Below are 25940 nucleotides of genomic sequence, written 5' to 3' on the forward strand. Positions count from 1 at the left end.
TTTCACCTTTTTTTGTTAAGTACATAACTCCACATGTGTTCATTCATAGTTTTGATGCCTTCAGTGAGAATCTACAATGTAAATAGTCATGAAAATAAAGAAATGCATTGAATGAGAAGGTGTGTCCAAACTTTTGGCCTGTACTGTATCTATAAATAATAGCATTTACTGGATAATATCTGTGATTTCAAAAGGCAACTCTTTGATTTTGTTGGGCAGCACATATTTGTAAGGAAGAGTAAATACAGTATTCCATGTTTCACCATCAAGAGTCTAGTCTTTCCATTTATATCTAGCAGGTATTACTGTTCACAGAATAAATGAATGTCTAATTAAAACATTGTTGAATTTTTGTCAAAAATTGAGATTCCATCCACAGTAACACTGTAATTGGCTGTAGTAATGTTGTCATATATTGAGTTGCAGTGATAAGGATATGATCCCAGTTGGCAGTGCATTTACTACACTCACGTTGGGAGACGTGAACACTATACCTCTCTTTAATACAATTAGCTATTCAAGCAGTGGTGTAGTGATAGCCTATGAGGTGGGGGTAGTACCACTAGGAAGATGAGTCGTTTCCCAAAGAGAATATAGGTAAACTGTCCTATGTATTCAAATGGATTTCTGGCTGAAAAGTGGGTATACCCTCTATACTTACAGTATAGTTACCCAGACTTGCAGTCCATTTTTTATACACAAAGTGGGCATGCATAGAGGTGATGCTGAAACATCCTATTCAGATGTGTTAGGTTAAGCTTACTTAAACAGATGAACAGTTTTAACTGACTTCCAACTCATCTTCTAGATCTGTCTTGAAGCTGTCTTCCTTATCTGTTCTGTACACATGTTGTGGCACAATGTTAGGTTTGGTACATGCTTTCTCCTTTAAACAGAGTCAGTGTGCTCTAAACACATATTTCAACCACAATTTATTGGCCTGTGAGACAGTATGAAAGAGTATTAATGGATGGGGTTTTAATTTTCCATAACAATACTCATTGCGCCTGAAAAAAGAGATTACACTGGTGTCGTGATCGTGTTTTAATCGATATGCTCATCAAGCCAGGCCCCAAAGAACAATGAATGAATCAGCCAGCTGTTGTATGCAGACAATTCAATTCAAGCCATTATACGTAGCCACGCCCCCGATCTGTATCCCCCTTTTTCTAATTGGCCACAATCACAGTCACGTGTTAGTTCTGGCCAATGAGCGCAATAGTTTTCAGATCGTGGGCGTTTCTCATGGAACTCCTACCGTGACCGGGAGCTAGCGTGCAGCCCCCGTCCATTAGCAGTAACGACACCACGGTAAGTTAGGAAAATATGTAATTTCAACCCGTTAAATAAACAGGATAATGTTTTAATTAGTCGCTGAACGCCAGGAGAACAAACGAAGCTCATTTTGTGTATGCTAGCGAGTTAATTATGCGGTTTGAAAGTGAATTAATTTGGCTTTGTTCCGATAAGCTAACGTGCTAACTGTGGTTGAGCATTCAATGGGGTCTCGGTGTCTCCTCGACCATTTTGCTGTCTGATAGGCAACAGGCCAATTTTCCCAACACCACCACATTTTCCCTTCAGGTGTTCCCATTTCTGTTTAGTGAATTAGTTGACAAACAACTTCTATGTGATTTATTTGTGTGTTTTCTGTCATCATGTTGACACGGCGCAGATGTAAACGATGCGTGATCCGGGTTTTTTGTGGGGGTTGTTAGCTAGCTAGCTGCGCTGAATTAAAATGGCGTCGTTTTTAAATTCCCCCGATGGAGCTGCGGGGTCTGGAGCCCACGACTGCTGGTCTACTTCATCGTAACTCGTCCTGAAGTAAAGATTGTGTGTCAGTGTAGGTTTAACAGGTGTAACAGTAGCTTTTTGGTCTCGGTGCTACACGTTAGTAACTTGTTGAGTGAAACACATAAAGAGAGGCAGTGTTTCTACTCGTTATATTTTCACCTCATTTGTTATAACTGCAACTGGGAATCATCCTTGTAATGCTGTAGATCATCCTATAGAGTTTGCACCACAGTATGTGAGCACTTTCGGTGTGTCACGGTAAATTAATGAGATGTCAGCCCGCTTAACACCACTGGTCACATCACTCATTGTTATACAGCAGTCACACTCACATCACACAGCCAGTCATCCGTGAAGGTACTTAGGATGACCTTGTTATTGGCAGTTGGTGTATAGTGCCTAACACCTAGTCTTTTCCTGCTTCCAAAATGTTATTAGAAATTCTTTATTCTCAGCAGACAGAGACTCCCTAGTAGTGTTGTCAAAATATTGATTCATCTCGGGATGCACAATATTGGATTTTTTTGCCGATATCCGATATGCTGATATAACAACTCATTCGACTGATAACCGATACCAATTTCAATATATCTACTTTTTTCCCTACCTCATTTTAGTGATCATCAAGTCTCTTCTTTAGGGGAATTAACATCATATTACATGCATACTCTTATCATGATGGTCCACCGGCAGATGGAGACATGAAATACAATGCTTTTCAGTCTATGTAATACTCATTCATTGTGCAAATTAAGAAAAAGCACATTGGTCAATTCTGATCTGATGTTCATTTAAAGCTGGTATTAGCCGATACTGATGACGGACTCATATCAGGATGTTGACCTATTACAGTATTTAATTATAATGTCAATATTGTCCTAATACCAATGACGTGCCAATACATATTGACTCTGGGTATTTAAAACGGTTTCATTAATCTTTTTCCACAGTGTCAATACACCTGTTACCAGCTGTGCTTTCTCAGTCTCTCTTGTTGTTTACTCTTAATGTTTACGATAAATATAATTTATGCCCTACATATCAATTTTGGTATAGAACATCTATACCTTTACACGTATTGTATGCAAGTTAGAAACTGCAATATCTTGACATCACTACTCCCAAGACACAAGCAGTGTTTGGGAAGCCACTTTGAAAGCATAGCTTTGCAAGTTGCCCAAATTTACCCCATCGAGAAATCTAGTTTGTTTTCTGAAGCTCCTTAGTAAAAACAAAACAAAAAAAAAAAATAGTTCAAACTACTTTGTATAAAATTATCATAATGATAATGTACATGCGATATGAACTTATTACAAAATATAATACAGAACAAGTTACATGCCAGCAATAAATGCCACTAAACTGAGTTTATTGCAACAAGTGTCCATTCTTCCACACCATACATACATGAAAAAAAAAATCCATTGCGTTTGTACAAAACGAAGCCTGAAAAAGGCATACACCACTTCCCATGCAAAAGTTTTGATTTGTAAAAACAGACTTGATTGGAGAAACATTGACCCATGCCTTTGAACATTTTGGAGATCGGAAATTGGCGATGCAGATGGCAAGGTGGAAGCCTGATTGTAGAAATCATCAAATGTTTTTTGCTTTTGTCCGTACGAACATTTTCAGTATGGATCCTGTGCATTGTTTTATATATGCGACCTTAGGTGGGGATAATTGCACCAAGCAGCATTAATCAGTTAGCCCATTAAATTGTAAAATAGCATGCATCAACTTCTCTGAACATTTGTAAATAAATTTTAGTGATTAATACGTATGACAGTATGTGGTTAAAAGGGTTGCCAGTACTGTAGAGAAGCAATGGTAAAAATAAAGATAAAAATCATTCTTTGTAAGACCAAAAGTAGTTTGACATTTCAGTGGTTAACTACACAAAAATGGCAAACAAGTAATTTACTTAAATAACCATGCAAATATATTCATATTTGAATTACCAGCAAGCGACTGCAAAATGTGGTGAAACTGATTTATTAACGTGAAATTCGCTACTCTCAAACACTGGACAAAAGGTTGTGAATGGACAGATAAAATACTATGTGCTTATCAAAGGACACCTGCAAATGGTGTTAGTAAGTGATGTGTTCAAATTATTATTGAATACTCTTTCGTACCTCTTTCCAGCCTGGCAATCTGGGAGAGCCACATCTGTAAAGTTATGACTGAATATTGCAACAACTTGCTTTATGTGAAATCATATTTAAGTGCCACCACGACCTCTGCTCAGAGATCCATCATTTCTAGAAGCGCTTATTGGTTATTTATTATTTTTAAATAGAATATTAAGGTCACACATGTGCCTGCTAGAAATGCAAATGTGTCTGCACCTTGCACAGACAAAGTAGCCTGTGTTTTTAAAGTCTGATTTATTATACTGAGCTGTGTCTCTGCACTAGGAAAGTAGGGCTGCATTTAATCTCTGAGGCATGTGTTGCTGTGCCAACAATTCTCCTCTGTTGTTGCAGCTGGTAACAACAACTTTAATGTGCTGATAGATAAGAGAGAGTGTTCAGAATTAGACTCCAGTTTATTGCCAAGTTTGTTTTTACATACGAGGAATTTGTTTTGGTGCATTGACAAGAAACAGAATAGACGAAAAATGCGATTTATAAATAGCAAAAAACACTATTTAAAACTGTTTAAACAGAAAACAGAAATTTAATTCAAAACGAATATGTGTGCCTTTTACCCTTTGTACGTCTTAGTTTTTAGTTGGCTTCAGAATTTACCTCCTGTGACATTTGAATTGCCTTAGTAATGAAGTTATGTTAAATTGCGTGTGTGTTTTCCCCCCTGCACAGACAGACTGCACCATCTGCTGCTGAGAAGACATTTTCTAACGCTGTCATTCACTGGACACAAGAGTCACCACGGTCTCTAGAGCAACAATGGTATTGACTCCATTTCAGTCTCTGTTTGATTTGAGATTGTGCATCTCTGTATCATGTGTTTTTATGTCTGGCAATAAGCAGGCAGCCAAAGCACAGAGCGCACTGGCCTTTTTGTGAAATATTCCTGTGAGCAGGACAAATAAAATTGTCACATCTAATTTGAGTCACAGGACCGGTGCCAGTGTTTTGTCACTGCAGTCTGCCCGGGGCTTTAGGAACACATGCTGTAGCTTCCACATCACTGCTCCTCTCTAAATTGGTTTTGGCTGCCTGTGTATAAACTGGGCTTGTGTAATCACTGGTGTTAGAAGCTTAGCCTAGACATGAGACCTTGTTACTCTTTTTATTTTTAATTAATCAAAGACTAGAGAGTTACAGAGAAAATAGGTCCTTTAATCTGTGTAAATGCTTTTGCAGGTTGACCAAGAGCCTGTCTCATAAAGCAGGATTAATGAATTAGCTGAATAAGTGTTCTGAATGAATCATGGAGCATTTGCAAATCTGCAACATGGATTGAAGTTGATATAGCTGCTCTCAGTTTGATTCTGTCCAGTTACACAGGTGACTGAGTAATCTTGCTTTGTGCGGCAGGTCTGTTGTGTATAAATAGCAACAACCTGTTGTTTTAATTCTCCCTGACCAGCTCACAGCACAGTGAGGTGTTAACGAATCATCGAAAGCAGATGCAAGGTTTTGCTGTTTACCCCAACAGAGTTAATAACATCCTCCTGGATGACTCTGTCATGCACTAACACCATGCTGTGTCAATTTAGGTTTTGTTTTGGTGTGTGATCTGTTCGTGCTTATCCACAATAAATGCATCTTTGCAGCATGAACCTCCCTGGTGTTTCTTTATTAATGAACTTGTGTCCTCTCTCTTCTAGCCTCCCCCAATGCGCCACCGCTCCATGCGCGTCTTCATGAACGATGACCGACATGTCATGGCCAAACACTCTGTCATCTACCCAACTCAGGAGGAACTGGAAAGTGTACAGAATATGGTGTCCCACACAGAGCGGGCCCTCAAGGCTGTCTCTGACTGGCTGGATAAACAGGAGAAGGGAACTACTAAATCTGACTCAGATAGCACAGACACTGATAAGGAAAGGTGAGAAGATGTCAGGGATGTTGGTTTTTAGTCAGTTAGTGAAAAATGTCTCAATTTCTCTTCTCTAACAACCATTCACTTTTCATCTTTCTTGTGCTTCTTCTGTGTACCTGCTGTGTCTTTTTGATAGTGAGCACAAAGATCAGGCCACCCGCTCTCTGCGTGGCGTGATGAGGGTGGGCCTGGTTGCCAAGGGCCTGCTGCTGAAGGGGGACCTGGACCTGGAGCTGGTGCTCCTCTGTAAAGACAAGCCGACCATCAATCTGCTGAAGAAAGTGTCTGAAAACCTTGTTTCACAGCTCAAGGTGAGAACATGGATCTGCTAATTCAGTGCACTGAATAACACGATAACATTTTTACTAGAGCCCCACGATACCGGCTTTCTGATGACAGTAAAGATATTATTATTATTATAATATGAACGTATAAAAAAAAATATAGTGGTAGAGATACAACATAATAAACCTTTTTTATGTTTACTAAAGAACCTAACACATCACGGCTCAGTACTTTTTCTGTGTACATGCACATGATAGGGCTGCTCGATTATGAAAAAAATCATAATCACGATTATTTTGGTCCAAATTGAAATCACGATTATACAGACGATTATGCGGTGCACATGATGACTTAGATTGTTTACATGACAGCATGTCATTTCTGTCTCTACATGGTCGCGCATTTACAAATCATCTGCTCTCTGTATCGTGCACGGCGGAGTTCAGCCCCGATACGCGCGCACGCACACACACACACACACACACACACACACACACACACACACACACACACACAGAGACCAACCCCTCTCGCTCTCCCGCTGCCATTTTCCGAACGCTATTTTTTAAATCTTACGCGATCACTTGCCCATCACATTATTCGTAGTTCACCTACTTGACTGGCTCGTGGAGTGAATAGAGGAGAGGAGGGGAGGAGGCGGTATTGCGCATGCGTGACTTCCGTAGAAGACAAAATAACATCTCCAGGCATCCGTAACCAAAAACGTTTACTCTTGATTTCATTAATTTTGAAATTGTTTGCCTACAAAATCGTAATCGCGATCACCAGACGATTAATTGCACAGCCTTAGCACACGATGCATAGATCTTTAAAGAGTGCACACACCTTATTTTTTTCACACGCACCAAAACATTTTTTACTGCACCATTTTGTGTATTTTTCCTTCTTAATCTGAACTTCTGACGTGGCTATGGATGAATCTGATCGACAATACAGTGATGTGCAGTGAAACGACTTCAGGTTGTGTGAAAAACGTTCCAGGGAAGACACGTTTTCTATTGTCGCCGGGACGATGGGGCACCGTTAGTTTCGTGCTCTGCACAAAATTTATGTGACCCAAGAGAATCAGCTGCTGCAGTCTGTGAATGTCATCTTATTGCTGATAGCAGTCAACAAGGCGTTTATCAGTCTATAAAAAAGTGCACCCCTCATCTTATCTTCTAATAGTCTCATCTTCAACACAAGCGTTGCCTGCTTCGTGTCTCAAACACTTTGCTCTTTCACAGGTGATCACAGAAGACAAGTATGTGGTGACTCAGAATGTCCGCGAGGCCAGTATAGTCATCAAGAACACCAAGGAGCCCCCTCTCACCCTCACCATTCACCTGACCTCCCCTTTGGTTCGTGAGGAGATGGAGAGGGCTGCTTCTGGAGGTAAGCTCCTACACGATGGCCTCAGTGTTTTTAATTTTAGTGCCGCCCCTCCTCCAGCAGGGAGAACAGGCAGGCGACCAGGCTAGACAGATATTGTTTATTGGGCCTTCAATGGAGCTAGGGGACAAGAACGCACTGTCACATAATGAAACTGTGCTATGCTTATAGCTCTCTAGACTCTCTCGTAGTTCCATGTGATGTAATTGTACATTTTTGATGGCCCAATATACAGTATAGGGCAGGTAGTTTACTGACTGCTGAAGACATGGCTTTCTCTCCCCCCTTAATGATCAAGGTCACCAACGAAATGAAGGCTTACTGAGAATTTAACCAAAAAGAGAGACCACTTTGTTTGCATGTGTTTTATCATTGATGATGAACGGTTTGCATTGCAGCAAAAATGAGTAGCAAAACATGTGGTGAAACTGTCCTTGGTTGTTAGACCCAACAGTGGGCTATTGACTGTCTCTGGTGTTGATTAGCAGGGAAGGCTCGGGGGTACAGATGATGACAAGGGACACTTGGGTTCTGCATGTCTGTGTAAAACACACTCAAAATCCAGTGGATCGGCTCCAGTTGTTAGGTAGTGATAGACCAAGGCATCGTGAAATCTGTGTTTAAGCTATAAACTAAGTTGTAGCTTCACAATAACAAAGTAAGACTTGAAATAGCACCCAACAGCAGTGAGGATCTGAGTTATAGCAGGTGTTGAACCTTGACCTTATCTGTAGCCTTGTGCTAACAGTGATGCCCAGTTTGGGTCTTCTTTTTCTTTGAGCCATCAGTTTTGCTGCAGTGTGGACTTGTTTTGATACCCACTTTTTGTGCATCTGATAACGTCTGCCTGTGGTTCCAATTCTGATTCTCTCTGTCAAGCCTTCTAGTTTGTCAATTTTTAGGGACGCTGGACCTTTGACCAACTGGCCGCTCTCTGTCTCGGAAGGGGCAAAGTGCAGTGTACCCAGTATAGGGGCAAAGGGGAGGGGCTCTACCTCCTGTTAACGCCAGAAAAGAAAAGCAGACCCTTTTGAGCACTGAAGCATCCATTCAAGTAACTATGGAGATACAACCTCCCATTTGATAATTAGCCCGTAATTAATGCACGTTTTTTATGTAGAGGATTTTTACATTCGTTTTACAGGCACATTTTTATTTTTTATTAATATTAAGTCCGCACTACACGACTCTCAAAGTCGTAAGATCGCTGTACTTTTCACACTACGCAACTTGCTGTCTTGTAATCGGGAGTCTTAAGGTCGTTGTGGTTTTCTAGCTGCATGACTCACCAGCACGCAACTAAGTCTTTCACCAGGAGGAATGCCGGTACGTCATAACGCGAGGGTCAAACCTGAATCCAAGTTCGAGGGTGCTTTCTAGAAATTATTAAAGTCTGAGCAGGTTATCAGGCTAATAACTTACAGAAACATTGCGTGCAATAGTCCAACTTCCACCTCTTACCCTCTCTCTGTCACTTTGGCTGTGTTCAGACTTCAGACAAATCAGAATTGTAAAGACAGACGGTCCATACTGTTATTTGCAAGTAATCAGATCGATTTGTGTATCCAGACTAGGGCTGTCAAAATTGCTCAAAAATGATGTTCGAATATTCCTTCTAAAAATAACTCATAGGTTCGAACCATTCAGATTTTTTTTTTTTTCGCATTATGTCCACAAGAAGGCAAACTAATACAAGGAAACATACTTGTATATGTATTAATACAAGGAAACATAACCACATAACTACTTGTAGGTATTTTTATTTCAACATAAACGGCTTTGAAAACATTTACATACCTACACATTAAAACACATAAAACAGTTATCTATAACATTACGTTATAAATGACTCTCGCTCGCCACCCCCCCCCCCCCCCCCCCGACCCGTCACGCCAGGGCCACAACGCCCGCGGAAGCGCTGCGAATAGCCTCGGAGCGCCAAGAAGTGAAGCCAGTTTCCTTTCGGCGCCCATAATAACTGATTGTGTCATCCACACCGTGGCTGGCTTGCGCCCTGCAGCGATCGTTTCGGCGTCTGGTCTATTTTCTGTGTGAGCCGCGAGTGAATGTGTCAAGCAGTGCGTTCAGTGCAGCGGCCCAGGCCTACGCCCACTCACAAAGAGGACAGCTGCAGTGGTGTTTTTTTTTCTCCACGATCGAATATCAATTTTCACATTCGAAGGTCCTTTTTTTTTTTCTTTTTTTTTTTTTTTTCAAATTCGAATTTAGAATATTCGTTGACAGCCCTAATCCAGACATCACAAACCCATCTGACATCATTTTGCCCTCCAAACAATTTATTTTGGCGCTTGTCCATGGATTGCTAATCCTCATGTTGTCCTCTTTAGCGCTCTGCAAGTAGCAGCAGGAATCTGCTCAGCACTTCCAATTTGACGTTGTTGTTGTGTGTCAGAGCAGCCGTACTGAGACACATCTGTAGAATATAGTTTGGAATCGCATTTCAGACCACCTCAAATTATGGTTTGGGTTGTTTGTTTTGCTGTCCAGGTTTCCTAGAATCATTATGCATGCAATCTGAATATGCCAAAAAAGCAATTTGGACTGGCAGTCTGAACAAGGCCTTTTTCTTTCTCCTCAAACACACACACCTTGGAAATTGGTGCAGCGCCGCTCGTTTCTGTCCTCAGCCCATGTCTTGTGCTGACAAAGTCCCCAACAGGTCCAGATATTAAGCATGCTAAACATCAAGGGAGCGTCTGCGATGCATGAGTGGGCGTTTGAACAGTTCACACACAGCTCTTGCGCACTCAACAAACACCGATTTGTCTCTGAACTGAGGCTTTACCTGGGGAGCTTCAAAAACTTTCGGTGAGCGGAAAATCTTGGCTGAAGTTGTGTAGTGTGAACTAGACATGAGTAAGGTTTATAACCCACTTCACAATACTGTCGTTCTGGTGGGTTTTCAGTCTAATCAATGTGTGCCGGGCCGTGCAAAACCATATTAACTGGGAGGTTGAGAGCGTTTGGTGGTTCTGCAGTGGAGGGGTCCCCCTCCCCTTCCCCCTCCTGCCTGTGGTTTGGGAAGGCTGCCTGTGTTCCCCCTGGCCGGCTGACAGAACTCCCCTTGGTCAAACTGTACCTTGTCTTCTTATTCCACCTGCCAATAGAATCGCTTTCAGTCAACGATCCCCCGGATGTTCTGGACAGGCAGAAATGCCTAACTGCCTTGGCGTCTCTCCGCCACGCTAAGTGGTTCCAGGTTTGGATCTTGTCTTTATTTGTCTCTAAAACAGAAGTAGCTTTGAGTTTGGTTTTATGCTGTTTGTTCTTTTGTCTTTTATTTGGGCGTTCCATGTGTTTTTTTTCTTTATTTACTCTTTTGAAGTGAACTTCCTGTAGTAATACTTGATGATCTGGATGTTTGTTTCTTAGGAAACCTTTGTCATTACACTGTTGTAGAGTTGCTTTGCTCACTTAACAGGTTCTACTGCAGTGCCATTTAAAAAAAAAAAAAAAAAAAGAAGTTCAATGCTGCTTTTTAGTCCCTGAGTTCTTTAGTCTCCCTCACAGCTTCTTAACTCAATTATCAGAACAAATCTGGGACTAATACACCATCTATCCAGGTGCAATATTTCTATAACGTCAGTGTCGATGTGAGTGAGTTGTTGTTATTTTCACATTTATTCAAGCTACTCGTAGAGCACTGCTGCCCCATTCTGTAGCTCTGAAGAGAAGATGTTTTCTGTAGTGAACCATGTTGATAATAACTCATTATAGTACTGTGGTGTGTGTCATCTTTGGCTTTCACACTTTAACAATCAGTAATCCATCTCTGCAGCTTTTGTAGAGTATGTGGCCTCAATTTTTCCTGCTCTCTGGCTGGTTTCTGTCACTTTGTGTGCCACAAAATCAACAGGAATATTGCACCTCGAGTAGTTTTTTTTCTTTTGACTGTCACTGACTTAACCATCACCCCTTTCAATGACACGTAAGCACACCCTTTTGTAAACAGTCCACTTGGTTCTCACATTAAAGCTGATGTTAAGTTTGAGGTGGCTTTATTCACACTTCCTGAACCTAATTCATAAGCATGTTTTTCAACACAATCGGAAATGTCTCATGTCTGATAACGACACCATCAATCACGTTGGCTATTGACCTACAGCCAGGACTGTGAATGATCACGAGTAGGCTCTTCAAACATTAATCTAATATCCAATATTTTCCATAACGACAAAGCTAAGCTGTTCTAGTCTGTGTGGCTTCATTTTTATTTTATTTATTTGGACGTTTATGTTGCTCTAATCCTCACACAGTCTTCCTGTATGACTAAGGCTGCTTGTGCTCCTCGTGCCCCTCCCTCCCCCCTCCCTGATTGTGTCCCCAGGCCAGAGCTAACGGGCTGCGCTCCTGCGTCATTGTCATCCGGACCCTGAGGGACCTCTGCGCTCGCGTCCCCACATGGGCCCCGCTTCGTGGCTGGGTGAGTGAAAGCCTCCTCTTGACAGCGAAATCATTTTGAAGCTCTGGGGACTGTTAAATATGTAGGAGGTAATTTTCTTAAGACTGATTGTGTCTCAAATGGGATACTTCTTTAATTGCTATATTGAGCGCATGGGTGTGTTTAAACCGAGAAGAATGGGAAGACACAATGTACTCTGAGTACCTGGATGGTGCATAACAGTCATAAAGTTGAGTGTGGACACAGATGTTGGACACTTCTCATCGTCAGTGGCCACAATGTTGCCTTCAAGTGGAAGGCGCGGGTCCACAAACACATTTCAAACCTGATAAAATACCACCGAAGCATAATAATTCTGTAATAATTTAGTACCACAATCAATAATGCAAATGCTAATCTTAGCTTCCGTGCTAGTGAACAGCGACATATTTTATCATCAGGCATTGACGTCACATGTAATGTGGTATAAGGTGTGCGATCTATGGGCGTAAGTTATGTGTGGTGTTTATACACGTCAGTTGTCGTCTTCACTGTAGAACATTTTAGTATTAGATTAGTGATCAGATGCTTGACAAGCTGTAAATATTTGCACAATGTGTTGGTTTTCGTTAACTAGTTGGATCAGCTGGTGACAGAGCCAGCCAGTGTCAGCCACAGACACTGGCTGGCTAACAAGCAGATATAGAGTGCCAGTTGTTAGTCAACCTTCTCACCATGCTGACATTTCACTGGGGCATGCGGTATATGAAGGTATTTGTGTAAAAACGCCATTCCTGATGTGTTTGAGCGGTGAGTTCGCTATGTTTTACAAGTCCTCTTAGCTTTTTTTAGTCTAATAAAGTCACAAAATGTTAAGAAAGGTAATTATTCTTACTTCTCTAAAAAGAAAAATACAACTATAAACCCTCTGAATTTAAGTTCCTCTCTTTAACCAAACAAAGACAAGCTCAATTGCCTTGTTAACTCATACTAAAACACACTTCAAACTCAACAGAAACAAAACCCAAATCACCAAAACCACCCTGGTTAGTCTTACCGCTACTCTACCAATCACCAACTCGGGTTTGGTCAAAAATGAACTCTCAATTCACCTGGCTCTAAGGCTGTTTTTCCCCACTTTCCATTGCTGCTGTTGCTGGCTGTTAACAGTCCTGTAACATTATCCCCATCGCTCACAGTTACCATCTGTATCTGCTTAGTGTCCTGTTCCACCAGTAAAGACTGACTCCTGGTGGTGTATGCTGTGCGCTACAATACAAGCATCTCAATACAGCATCTCTGAAAGAAATGGGAGGTGTTGAAAACCGTACCATTGGGATTCCTAATACCCTGGCATAATGTAATATCTTAATACCCTACAAGCCTGGTACAAAGTGTACTACATGCAAATATACTAACAGAAGTAACTGATTTGAAACACAGCATGAATCTGCTGCTCAAAACCCCGAAACTCTTCACATTGTACAGTTTAAATTTCCTTTGATAGAGCTTTGCCTGCCTGGACACAAAAAGACACCACCATCCCAGTTGTTAAATTGCAGAGATCCTATCTAACGCAGTGACCTAAAATCTCTTCGTGTTAGTGGCCGAGCTTAAAAATAGCATCCTGACACAAAGACTCTCTCCCTCTCTCTCCTGCTTCGCAGCCACTGGAGCTGATCTGTGAGAAAGCCATTGGCACAGGGAACCGGCCCATGGGGGCAGGAGAAGCTCTGCGGAGAGTTTTGGAGTGTTTGGCTTCAGGAATCCTCATGGCTGGTATGCACTGAGGGATCTCTTCCCCAAATCGTATCTAATTGAGTTTTAATTGCACTTATCCATTTTCAGCCATGTCCTTTCCTTGCATTGTAGATGGTGCTGGAATCTCCGATCCTTGTGAGAAGGAGGCCACAGATGCCATCGGTCACTTGGACTTACAGCAGAGAGAAGACATTACAGCGAGTGCACAAGTGAGTGAGATACAATCGTATATGTGCATATTCACAGTTAAGTAAATGTTTTATTCACACGTTGTCTCTTGTATCATCAGCATGCCTTAAGGCTGTCGGCTTTCGGACAGCTTCACAAAGTGCTTGGGATGGATCCCCTTCCCTCAAAGATGCCCAAGAAACCACGTAGTGAGACACCTATTGATTACACAGGTAAACCATTCAGGCACTGAAGAGACTGTGGGTTATTATTTTTAGACTCGTGATGCAGATGCAATATGGTTCCTTATATGTTCTTATAATGTAATTTTGTGTGTGTCTGTGATGCAGTGCAAATCCCACCCAGTACGGCGTATGCCCCACCAATGAAAAGGCCCATTGAGGAAGAGGAGGGAATTGATGACAAGAGTCCAAATAAGAAGAAGAAAAAGCTGCAGAAGAAATGTAAGTGCTGTTATAGCTCCCGAATTTGTTGAGACTTATTGAAAACACAGGTTATAAACCATTCCTACATTAAGATGAACCTTTTAATGGCCTTGTTGGTAAAGAAAAAGATGTGATTAGGGATGTCAGGTTTGGTTAGTCTTGCTTTCGATAGCCTGACAAGTTAACTGGTAACTCACCAGTTCATTTTAAGAAAATGCTAAATGATATCAAGAGAGGGAGCTAGTTAGCAGCTAACCACTCCACTGGTAATGCTGTCCTAGTAGTGGGATGGCATTGCTGTGGAAACATGATGGTCTTCGTGTAGTCTCCCCTCAGGTCGCCCCTGTGAATGACAGGCTTCATTTTGAGCCGCAAAACCCCTTTAGCATTGTTAACTATGTTAGCACCACAAGCTGTGCTGACACTGCTCCCATAGCTAACATAGCTAACAGTGAAGTTAACAATGCAAAAGGGAGTTTGTGGCTAAAAATTGAGGCGCTTACTCACCAGGATGACCCGGGGGATACCTGAGGGCAGAGTGGAGTGCAGTGTTTCTGCAGTGACGCTGTTGCGTCGGGATGGCATTACCAGCGGTAATTGCCGAAAGAGTGGCACCGCTAGGTAGCTCCCACCAGACCTGGGTGGTGCACGGTGCAGTTAACCAAAGAGAAGCAAAATTAAACAAAAGATCGACATGCGCAATTGGTCAAAAATATTGCTAGCAGTTAACCATTGACATCTGTAGTTGTGATATTAAAGGATGTGACAATAAAACCTAACCTAAAATAAAAATACAACAATGATTGTACATTGAATAACTTTTGTTTTTGGACAAAAGTATTTCGAAAATGTCAGCCCTTGGAATTTGTAACTTTTATAATTTTCTGATTAGACTTAACTATTAATCACCTGATTGAAGAAAAATAATCCATAGATTAGATCTGTTTCTGACTGTATGTTGTTCTGTTAAACAGCTCCAGAAGAGAAGGCTGAGCCCCCCCAGGCTATGAACGCTCTGATGAGGCTCAATCAGCTGAAGCCGGGTCTCCAGTACAAACTGGTATCTCAGACCGGCCCAGTTCATGTTCCAGTTTTCACCATGGCTGTAGAAGTGGACGGCAAGTCTTTTGAGGCTTCTGGTCCATCCAAACGCACTGCCAAGCTGCACGTAGCTGTAAAGGTGAGCACAGCACTCATACATAAATGATACGTTTTGATATCACCTCACACTTCACTGCTTTCCCCTTTTTTTATTTGGAAATTGTTTCATTTTTTTAACCACAATGATTCTGTGGGCAATTGCAGGTCCTCCAGGACTTGGGCCTGCCCACAGGAGTGGAACTAAAGACTGCTGAGCCGGTGAAATCAGAGGAGGCGGTCGTAGCTGCCGCTGTGGAAGAATTGAGGCCAGTCGTTACACCCATAGAAACTACCACTACTGCCACAGGAACAGCCAATGCAGACGCCACTGACGCTGCAGAGGTACAGATCTCCTCTGTGTGTGCTCAAGTGACGACTCTGTGCATGACGTTTGGCCTTTTGGGGGCTTTGCACTAATTTTACTAACCACCATCTCTCTTAACTGTCAGACTGCTCGCCAACAGGGACCAATCCTGACTAAACATGGCAAGAACCCCGTAATGGAGCTGAACGAGAAGCGCCGCGGCCTGAAGTACGAGCTCATCTCAGAGACCGGCGGCAGCCACGACAAACGCTTTGTCATGGAGGTGGAGATCGACGGTCAGAAGTTTCAGGGGACAGGATCCAATAAGAAGGTGGCCAAGGCTTACGCTGCCCTGGCTGCATTGGAGCGGCTCTTCCCTGAGGGCTCTATGGCCGAAGCTGCTAAGAAGAAAAAGGGACCACCCATGGTAAGCGCCCAGTAAAACTGAATAAGATCTCTTAATCCAGGCTCAAATCAAAGTTAGGCTGAGTTCGAAATAATTTAGTGTGATCATGTTGAAAAGGTGAGGAGAGGAAAAAGGAACATGCAGTAAATAAAATGTTTGTTTCCTTTTCAGCACGCTCCAGGCTTCGGCATGATGGGAGCCTCCGGAGGTGGAGAAACTGCTTCACCCAGGGGCAGAGGGCGAGGAGGACGAGGTCGTGGAAGAGGCCGAGGCTTCAATAATGGAGGAGGCTACGGCCAAGGAGGTAAAAACACACTTTTACTTTTAAACAGATGTACTTTATATGTACTGGTAACAAATTAGCATACATTGCTAAGATGATTTACAGGGCGTCACATCAGCATATTAAACACGTCTCCTTCTAACAGGTGGTTTCGGCTCATATGGTTACGGGAACAATGCTAACTCTGGATACAGTGAGTATTCATTTCACTCATTATGATCTTGATCTGACTGAATATCTACTTGTTGTGTGGGCTGCAGTTAGGATTTAATTTAGTAGGGGTGGAAATCTTTTGGCACCAAAAAAAAAAAAAAAAAGTCTAAACATGATTTATTTTTCTCACTGTGACTATGTGACTACTTTTAAAACACAATGTATTTGAAATGATCCACAGATATCTGAACAGATGAATTTACTTGCATTCAGTGTGGCTCTTGTACAGGTCTTTTTTCCCGTCAACTTCATAGTCAAAAGGGTCCCATACTCTAGTTTTTAAACCAGAGATTGTCAGTCATATATTGTATCCATCCGCGTTTACTTACACTAACCCACTGTGGGATATTTATGCTGGCATAGTGTCCAGTATTTGCATACTTTAATAACTCACCAGAAATGGTGTCATTCACGTAAGAAGGGTTTTGGACATAATGAAAACCTCACATAGACTAATGTTTTAGCATACTAAATAATATTAAGTAATATATATATATATATATATATATATATATATATACTGTGTGCCATAGTATTCAGTGGTGTCTTAATTACACTGATATACAATCTGAAACATAACCAGCAATTAAGGTAAATGGTCCACAGACTTTTTATTTTAAAAAGTTAACTGCATTGATTAATTTGAAAGCAAGTCCAGTTCAGACCAATGATTTGCTACAAGACGAAACCGTTTTGGAAAGTTGCAGAAACTGGCTGTCTGAGCTCGACTCAAGCCGGCTGATGGTGTCACCTGCTTCTACAGCCAGTCAGCTTTTAGTTAAGTCCACTGGTCAAGTCGAAATGACCGCAGACGATGTGTTCACTTGCCGCTGCAGGTGCCCCTCCATTTCTGTCCTTGCAGTGTGTCTGTGTCGGATATTGAGTCGCTACAGCTGCTCGCTGTATGCGCTTATGCCCCGCCCACACACACACTCTCATTGACTGATTAATGGCCGCTGGTTATTTCTATTATTGTAGCACATTTATTATGAATACAGTCCATCTGATGCTGATTTTGTTGCTGTTTCAGCACTACTACAAATGCTGCTGTAGCCAGTATCTCACTATCACTATCCTCATTCATATTTAAAGAAGCTACAAATTATATTCAGCCACAAAATAAACTTGAAAAGCTGCAAATCAGAACAGAAGCACAAAGAGTTGTTGCATAGAGATGATACACCGTCTCCTCTAGTTGCATTGGTGTGAACCAGCAGCTTTTTAGAACGATGCAGAACAGCGCGTTGCAAGAAGTTGTTTCAACTCGTCTCGTCACAAACCTTTGGTCTGAACTGGGCTTTACAGTCAACTGCCTGTATGAGAATAAAAAATAAGGGGAGGCAGAGTGCAAATTAAAACATCTGCAGTCATGTTTGGAAGTTCCACCTGTGCTATGTTCACCCTGCAAAAACCTCAGAATTTAGAGAGAGGTACACTGAATGATACAAAAGGACACACAGGCAAGAAAAAAACAAAAAGCAACAAGTTACCACCCACGCCATCATCAGCTACCACCACACATAGATTCTAATTCTGTGCAGAGGTGTTTTAAGCTGTGTAATGTTGCAGTGTGTGTTGTTCAGCCAGTCTAATTTTTTAATGTAACAACATACTTAATTTTTACCTCATAAATGTAACTATAAAGATATAAAATTAAAGCATGGTTGCAACCGCTGCCATTATTTAAGAGAAATTACTAGATAGGCTAACTCTAGTGTGTCCGTGCTGTAGTCCGTTGGGGTGCTGCGCTGCCCTTATGGTTGAGTTCCAGATCTTTCATTCTATTGAACTGAGTTTTTTACTGACATTTAGAAAATCATTATGCAACCAACAGTTTGTGAATTGATGCCGAATCATCCACATCCACATTGACATGCATCTAATCCTTGAAGATGTGAGGTCAGACGCTGAGTGCTGCTCTTTTGACTTTTCTGCGCCAGCAATCAAAAGCACGGCGGCAGGTTGTGTCGGAGGTTGCTAAGCAACGCTCTGGCAGCTCTGCACTAACATGATCAACTTCATCTTTGTATTTATCACACGCTGATATCTACAGAAGAAGGGAAAGATATCTGCTGGCTGTGATTGGTTGGTCCTCGTCACATGACATGCGATGCGCGCCGCTGCGTTCCAAGAGTTGAACTCTGTGTAATTCTGCGCGCAGCCGTTGCGTCCTAAAATATGGGCGCTCGAGAATGTGTGCACGCCGCAACAGCATCGCTCAAGCGTTGGAGAAAAATTTAAGTGTACAAAGAACGCGGCGTGGTTACAGCCCCTTAGGCTGCAGTTAGGCTTTATCTACCATGTAAGAGGTAGATGTTGTGGTGTCAGGGCAGGATGGTGCATCTGGTTAGGACTGTAGAACACCTTCTACCATACTTTATATCTGCCTAACAAGGGAAAGTAGTCGTTACAGAAAATGGTTTCACTCCAGAGCAAACGGCAGTCAAGACCACACAATGATAAAACATGTTGGGATGTTCCCACTTCAATGATTTTACATTTCTCTGCTTTAAGCCACAGGTTTGAATCTGTTTTTGACAAGTTCCCCTCTTATGAGAACCCTTTCTTCCCTCTGGCAGCCTGTTCTGAGGACTGACCTACCTGAGCGTGACAGGAGCAGAGAAATCTAAAAAAAAAAAAAAATAGAGTTTGAAGGCAATCTGACCAAATGACTTACTCAGCTGCCTCTTTAAAGGCAGAAAAACCCAAATAAATAAATCTAATTTTGATATTTTTTTTCCCTTCTCTGCCCTGTCTCACTCCTTTAGGTGACTTTGTCTCAGACTGCTATGGCTACCACGAGTTTGCGACATAGATCTTCCCCAGTCTTAGAAAAACAAAAACAGTCCCGTAGAGAGGATAAAAAATGGACAAAATTCTCAGTAGTGTTCCAGCAGCATCATGAACTCCCTTCACCACCAAGTCCGCAACCCTGGGAATAAAGCAACAACAACCCCTCAGCCCTGTCTTGCCAGTCCACTTTGTCATGTCCTGACACCTCGGGAAGACGATCTGCCACTGCATGCATGTAGCCATAAATCACCTTCTGTGGATGTACCCGAACGCCTGGACCTCCCGAAACAGCAGGGCCGATTTATTGATTGCCTCCTTGTGTCGGACCGTGGATGGGACTTTTGTTTCTGTTCACTGGGATTAAGTGATGGCCTGTGTGAGCTGGACAACATACTGCCTTTTGGATTATGTGAAGACAGCGACAGCCTGGTCTCTTCTCTCTCTCTGTCTTCATACTGTTTACTTAGATGAGAATACTAAGAAAATCTTAACATGGATTGTTTTTATTCTAATGCTTTCTGTCTCTCCCGATCATGTTTGAATTGTTTTTTATTTCTGTTTAGCTTTTGAAAAAAATGCCCACGTTGTTTCTGTAGATTTTGCTGTTTCTCTGTCATATCAGCAACACTGTTTAAGTCATGGCTACACTGAATGCATGATGGTCTTAATTTGGCAGTGTGTGGTAGTTGCAGTTTCCCATCCGTAGCAACATGAGGCATTTACGAACTAAGGTCGTTGGCACTAAGTTTGCAAACACAGACTGTTGCTGAAATAGGAAAGCTGATGAGTATTTGGGATGGGAAGACTTCTTGCTCCAGCTGTTTTTATATGTTTTTGTTTTTTAAATAAATGTGACGTCACCATTCATCACTGTGTTCCTCCAGGGTCTGAATTAATGTCTGAGTGCATGACAAGAGCCTTTGTGCAGCATATGATGTTAAAAGACCAGTGTGTAAGATTTAGGGGGATTTAGTGGCATCTAGTGGTGAAGGTTGCAGATTACAACCAGCAGGAGGTTTTTACTGTGAGCTGAATTATCCACAGAGGTCTCCTCCTCTTCGAAAGAAACAGACCAAGTGATGAAAACTGGTAAAAACACTGAATAAAACAGTTTCACACTATAAATCAGTGTTTCTTCAATGATGTTTGGCTCATCACAGATGGCCTGCTTGCCCAGCACCTGCTAATGTGTGCTTACCTTTTTTCACTTATAACTCAAGATTCAAACGTTCAGGAGGTTTTTACTGGGAGCCAAATCATCCGTAGAGGTCTCTTAATCCCTAAAACAAACTGAACCAGTGATTTAAACTGGGAAAAACACTGAGTAAAGCTTTTTCATGTTACAAATCAGTGTTTCTCAAACACCTGCTCGTCTGTTTCACCTTTTTCTCTGATAACTCAAGATCCAGACGTTCAGGAAGTTGTTACTGGAAGCCGAATTATCCATAGAGGTCTCAGGTGCTTTCACGCCTGCCCTGTTTGGTTCAGTTCAATCAAACTCAAGTTTGTTTGCCCCCTCAGTGCGGTTCGTTTGGGCAGGTGTGAACACAGCAATCACACTCAGGTGTGCACCAAAACAACCAGACTGAGACCTTCTTGAAGAGGTGGTCTCGGTCCAGTTACAAACGAACTCTGGTGCGGTGCGTTTGTGGTGAGAACGTGTTCCGACCTGGATGTGAACCAACTGCAGTCACATGACACATTGTTTGGCTCTGCTTGTAAATGCTGCCGTGAGAACATGAACCAACTCTAGGCAATTATACAACTTTGTAACAAAATAAGTCCGTGATTCAGACCAAAGCAAGACAACTCTAGGTCTGAGAGCACTCTAAATCCCTAAAACAAGCAGAACCAGTGATTTACACCAGTAAAAACATGTTTCCGACACTCTTGTCGCTGACAGACTAATTTCAATGGCCGATGCAAAAACATGCTTGGCCCTACCTGGAGCCAGTGTTTTGTCCACTCTGAGCTACAGTTCAAACATGGCAATGCAACATGGCGATCTCCATAGATGAGGACCTGCTCCCTATGTAGATATAAACAGCTCATTCTAAAGTAACGAAAACACAACAGTTCTTATTTTGAGGTGATTACACACTAAAGAAAACATACTTATTATTTTATATTCCATTTCTGCCAGTATATCCCACTAAATCCTACACTGGTCCTTTAAGATCTATCAGGTTCTATCTATTTTAAGATTGTGCCTTGCTGTTGTTCCCCAGATTACTACAACAATGGTGGCACAAACGGAGGAGCCGGGGCGTCCAGCAGCCCGTCAGGTGGCCCTCCAGCCAGCACAGCTCCAGGATCAGCTCAGGGCTCCTATGGTTCATACTACCAGAATGACGGAGCCTACACTGCCACTGCTGCCGCCAAAAACCCCAAAAAGAAACCCCCCATGCACAAGGGAGGGAAGGCACCTTTTCCAGGTCCCCCTGGGGCCAACAGTGGATCTGCAGGAGGGTACCAGTCCAGCAGCCCCCCAGGACAGGGCTCCTATAACCAGTACAGCCAGGGCTACGGGCAGGGGAAGAAGAATTTCAACCAGAACCAGGGGGGGACGGGAGGATACTCGTACAGCACTGCCTATCCAAGCCAAGTGACGGGGGGTGCTGGAGGCAGCCAAGACTACAGTTATGAAGGTGAGGAAACTGTTTTGATACAGAATTTGATTTTACATCTTGTGCAGCAACTTTGGCGGCATATTACATGTTAAGATGAAATCCTTTTCACCTTGTAATAGGAGCTGGTATGTTATAAAAAAACTTCTCTGTTCAGGTCTCTGTTCACCACCTGAAGAAAAGACTGTCTTTGTAAAAACATGGTTTCACTGAGGTTTCTTCCAGTGATTTAAACCTGAAGGGCAGAAATCTTATTGTTTATGTGCTGTTGTTTTTCTTTTCTTCCTCCTTTGTGGAAACCCCGTGAGATGATACATCTTTGACACATCAAATTTTCACCAGTGATTGGAAGCTATGACGAAATGCTGCTCAACAAATATGAGCCCAGTCAGCCTGATGGGGGTGCTATAATTAAGGCCCCAATATACAATTTTGGAAAAGCAATGCCCCTCACACAAGCCCTATTTAGATAGGAACTGTGCAAATTTGCAGAAAAGCCCAATTAGTCTTTTTCCAGCATTGGCAGTATAAACGCAAAATCAGGGGCTGCGGCAAAATGCCGCCTACCTACTTTTGTTTATACAGAATGTGCCTTTTTCGGGGCAATGGGGGGCGTGAGCAAGTAACAAAATGTGTAGCTCAGCATGTGACATGGGAGGGAAGCCGCGGCTGGTCAGTCCTTCAGCAAAACTCTCGTAAGTCGGCCCGTTCTTCACCGTTCCTGTCATCTGACAGCTAATGGCCTCTTCGTTTGCGAGGGCAAGGAGGGCGTGCAATTCCTTGTCTCCACAGTTGCTCATCTTTACAGTGTCTGTCAGGTTTGTGTTTCCTTTTTGCCACTAGCTGCTCGCTAATTCCTGCTATCAGCTGTTTGCGGAAGGCCGCCTCGTCTGTTTAAACTAAAAGCGTTCCGCCAATATGACTACCCTACGAGGTGGAAAATTGGGCAGTGTAAAAGGGGCTACAGTAAGACACTGCAGTCCACCTCAATGTGCTCTACAGCCTCGAAGACCATTTAAGTCCTCCTGACTAGATTTTCCAACATTTTGAATTTCTTGAAAAGCACATTTTTGACACCTCCTCCTGAACAGTAGCTCTGATCTGTACCAGACTTTCTTTCAATAATTATTGGAGCAGTCTTGTCAAAAGTTATCAAAATCTTGTTGATATCTCATTGTAAAGAAATTGATCAGTGAACTTCGAAAGGATGTTGCTCAGCACATAAATAAACCTAACTCCATAACCGTTGGGTCAAGTATCACCAAACGTGCAGGGTGTATCCACGCAAGTGCCTGAAACATACCCTGAAAGTGTCATTAAAATCAACCACTAGGGGGCACTATAAATGCATTTGGGCATAACACCAATCAAATTATAAATCACACATTGTCTGTCCAATCATTAGAAAACTTGCAGGATATGTTTCATAACAATGTTGAATCACATGTGTAGATGGATTTGAAACATTCAATAGGGGGCGCCATTAGTTCTGAACAATTGCACTTGCCTTACACATAATTTGGCTATAAATCAGTGACAGTTTGTCCAAACATCACCAAACTCAGTGGAAATATTCAATTAAGCCATTGAAGCATGTCCCCAAAATGTTTCTGCAGTTGACTTATAGGGGGCGACAGTGTGCCAAAGAAGAGCGTGGCCTTGCACAGTTTTGCCCGATCGTTGTAAAACCTGTTTCTTGATGCGGCTGTCACACACTGTCAGAGGTCTTTATCCTTCACAGCTTTCAGCTTTTGTCAGTCCATGCTGACTTGAACCCTGGAATCACCACTTGCAGCTATATTTTTTATTTTAATGTTTCAGATGCGATGTGGCTGCAACCACCATGACCAAAAAAACACACAAAAAATACTTGTTCAGTTTCTTCTACTAGCGAGGAAATGTTCTTGATCTAACAAGATCCTTTTCAAGTGCTGGGAAACTGGAGCGTGGGCTCTTTTCTTCTGCAATGATGAGCCAAGTCATATTCACTAACATGAGTGCCTGGCTGAACTGTCTACCACAACAAATAACAGAGAAGCTCAGATTACAACACACACACACAGAGGGAGGGTGACTTTACGCTCTGCTCAGGATGCTATTACTCCACTATGTCTTTACATGACAATTGTTGTTTGCTGCTGAATTACTGCACTGGATGTAGGAAAGAAAACTTCAAAGCTTTATACAATGAAATAAGACCTAAGTTTGTTTCTCTAACTGTCAAACACTTTCCCCACAGGTTTCAACAGTCAGTCCAATTACAACTCACAGGGCGGAGGAGGCAACACCCAGGGCTTCGGCTCCAACCACTCTCAGTACCACAACCCAGTGGGCTACGGCAGGGGCGACGGCAGCATGAATTACCAGTACAGATAGACTCTATCTCTGCGTCTGTGAATCGTCGGCACCAAGCACCCTGCGTCAGTGTCTCGAGCCTTCTCCAAAGAAAGTGATTGACGGCTTGCCTGTGCTCTCTGCCTTTTCCATGTTTGCTTCTTATGTGCTTTTGGGTTTATATGTAGCACATGTGGGCACAAACTGAGTTGTCTGGACTTTGTAAGAGTCAGAGCTGAGTTGCGGCTGAATTTAGTGGTCTGTGTCAGTGGTCTGGTCAGTGCTTAGTCTTGTGTTTTTAGGTTATTTTAATTTTTATTTTTTATCTATGCTACCAGTCCTCATCCTCATCACTAAATATGAAGGCTGATTCTACAGATTACTCACTCACTAGCTCTGACTTGGTTTCCTTTCTTATAAAGAGTTGTGTGGCGACAGCCTTGTTTTTTTTTCTCTCATGTGAAACTAGTAAAATCTTGTAGTTTTAAACTGCAAAGGTTGTTGTATGTTCTTTTGTTTGTTTTTTGTAATAACTGAATAGACCTGAATAGCTTGTTCTTTTCAGCATTGCTTGTAATTTCGGCTTATTTTGTAATTTACATAATGTGATGTAGTTATTTTAATAAATGGTTTTGGAGATTACTGGAAAATATACTTTCATGTTAAATCCACATTTCTGCTCAATGTAGCTTTTTTTCATTGGGTGGGATTTGTTCCTGTTAATGTGTAACAAAGTGTGTTTGTATTAATAAATGATTTTTATTTTGAACAGACGTCTTTATTAGAAATTTGACTTTAAGTATCGGGTATTTGTACTATCGACACTGTTTATATAAAGTGAGAAATACGTGATTAAGGGTTCACCAGCGAGAGATTTTTCACAACCTGGCAACCCCAAACTTGTTCTTATTAAAGGGTAACTTTTGTGTTTTCCAACTTGGGCCCTATTTTCCCATGTCTTTGTGTCCAGGTGACTTATTGGAACACTTCCTGAAACGTCTGCTAAAAGTATGCGTTTTGCCACTGACAGGCTCAGATTGTTATTATGAGTCTCTGACAACATAATAGAAAGGATTCTTTCACAGGTCGACTTGTTGGTTAAAGAGTAAGATCTTTTTTGTCTAATCAGAAACAGCCCTGATGTCGCTGTTGCCAAACCCACCAGACTTCATTTGAATAAACAGTAATTTTGTCACTGTAAAACACACTTCATTCAGAGTCGACGGAAGCAAAATTAAACTCACAGAACCTGTCTTGGTTCGTCTCTCCACTGTTGCATCAATTGCCAACTCTGGTTTGGTTCAAATTAACTTTCAATTCACCCAGTTATGCATACAAATATGCTGGTTCTATACACGCTAAAATTATTGTTAATTTAAATGGAGTCTGGTGGGTTTGGTGATGGAGATTTTGCATCTGTTTCTGGTTAAACAAAAAGGATCTTACTCTTAAATCAAAAGGTTTGTCGGTGAAGGGATTCTTTCCATTAGTTATCAGACATTTACCTTCAACAATCTGAGCATGTCAGTGGCAAAAACAGCACCTTTAATGGACATCAATTGGTGGTGCTCA

At 42.0% G+C, this 25940-nt stretch overlaps 1 protein-coding gene across 4 annotated transcripts; it reads left to right on the forward strand.

Annotated features, from left to right (window-relative positions):
* Positions 1 to 1221: 1221 nt before the first annotated feature.
* LOC117267936 (interleukin enhancer-binding factor 3 homolog) lies at positions 1222 to 25137 on the forward strand. 4 transcript variants are annotated; one of them, XM_033644013.1, is made up of 18 exons: positions 1222 to 1311; positions 4623 to 4712; positions 5597 to 5820; positions 5951 to 6125; positions 7347 to 7494; positions 10620 to 10711; positions 11840 to 11935; positions 13561 to 13672; positions 13766 to 13863; positions 13944 to 14055; positions 14173 to 14286; positions 15243 to 15448; positions 15574 to 15750; positions 15858 to 16139; positions 16290 to 16422; positions 16547 to 16594; positions 21636 to 22055; positions 24274 to 25137. In XM_033644013.1, exons 2-18 carry the CDS (start codon positions 4710 to 4712, stop codon positions 24408 to 24410), a joined length of 2577 nt encoding a protein of 858 aa, XP_033499904.1. In that variant the 5' UTR covers positions 1222 to 1311; positions 4623 to 4709; the 3' UTR covers positions 24411 to 25137. The 4 variants fall into 4 exon arrangements, with proteins under 4 accessions (XP_033499904.1, XP_033499906.1, XP_033499907.1 ...); XM_033644015.1 differs by having other exon boundaries at positions 15873 to 16139; XM_033644014.1 differs by having other exon boundaries at positions 1260 to 1311; positions 4627 to 4712.
* Positions 25138 to 25940: the final 803 nt, after the last annotated feature.

The sequence above is a fragment of the Epinephelus lanceolatus genome, chromosome 18 (genome assembly GCF_041903045.1).
Source record: "Epinephelus lanceolatus isolate andai-2023 chromosome 18, ASM4190304v1, whole genome shotgun sequence".
NCBI classification, from domain to species: domain Eukaryota; kingdom Metazoa; phylum Chordata; class Actinopteri; order Perciformes; family Serranidae; genus Epinephelus; species Epinephelus lanceolatus.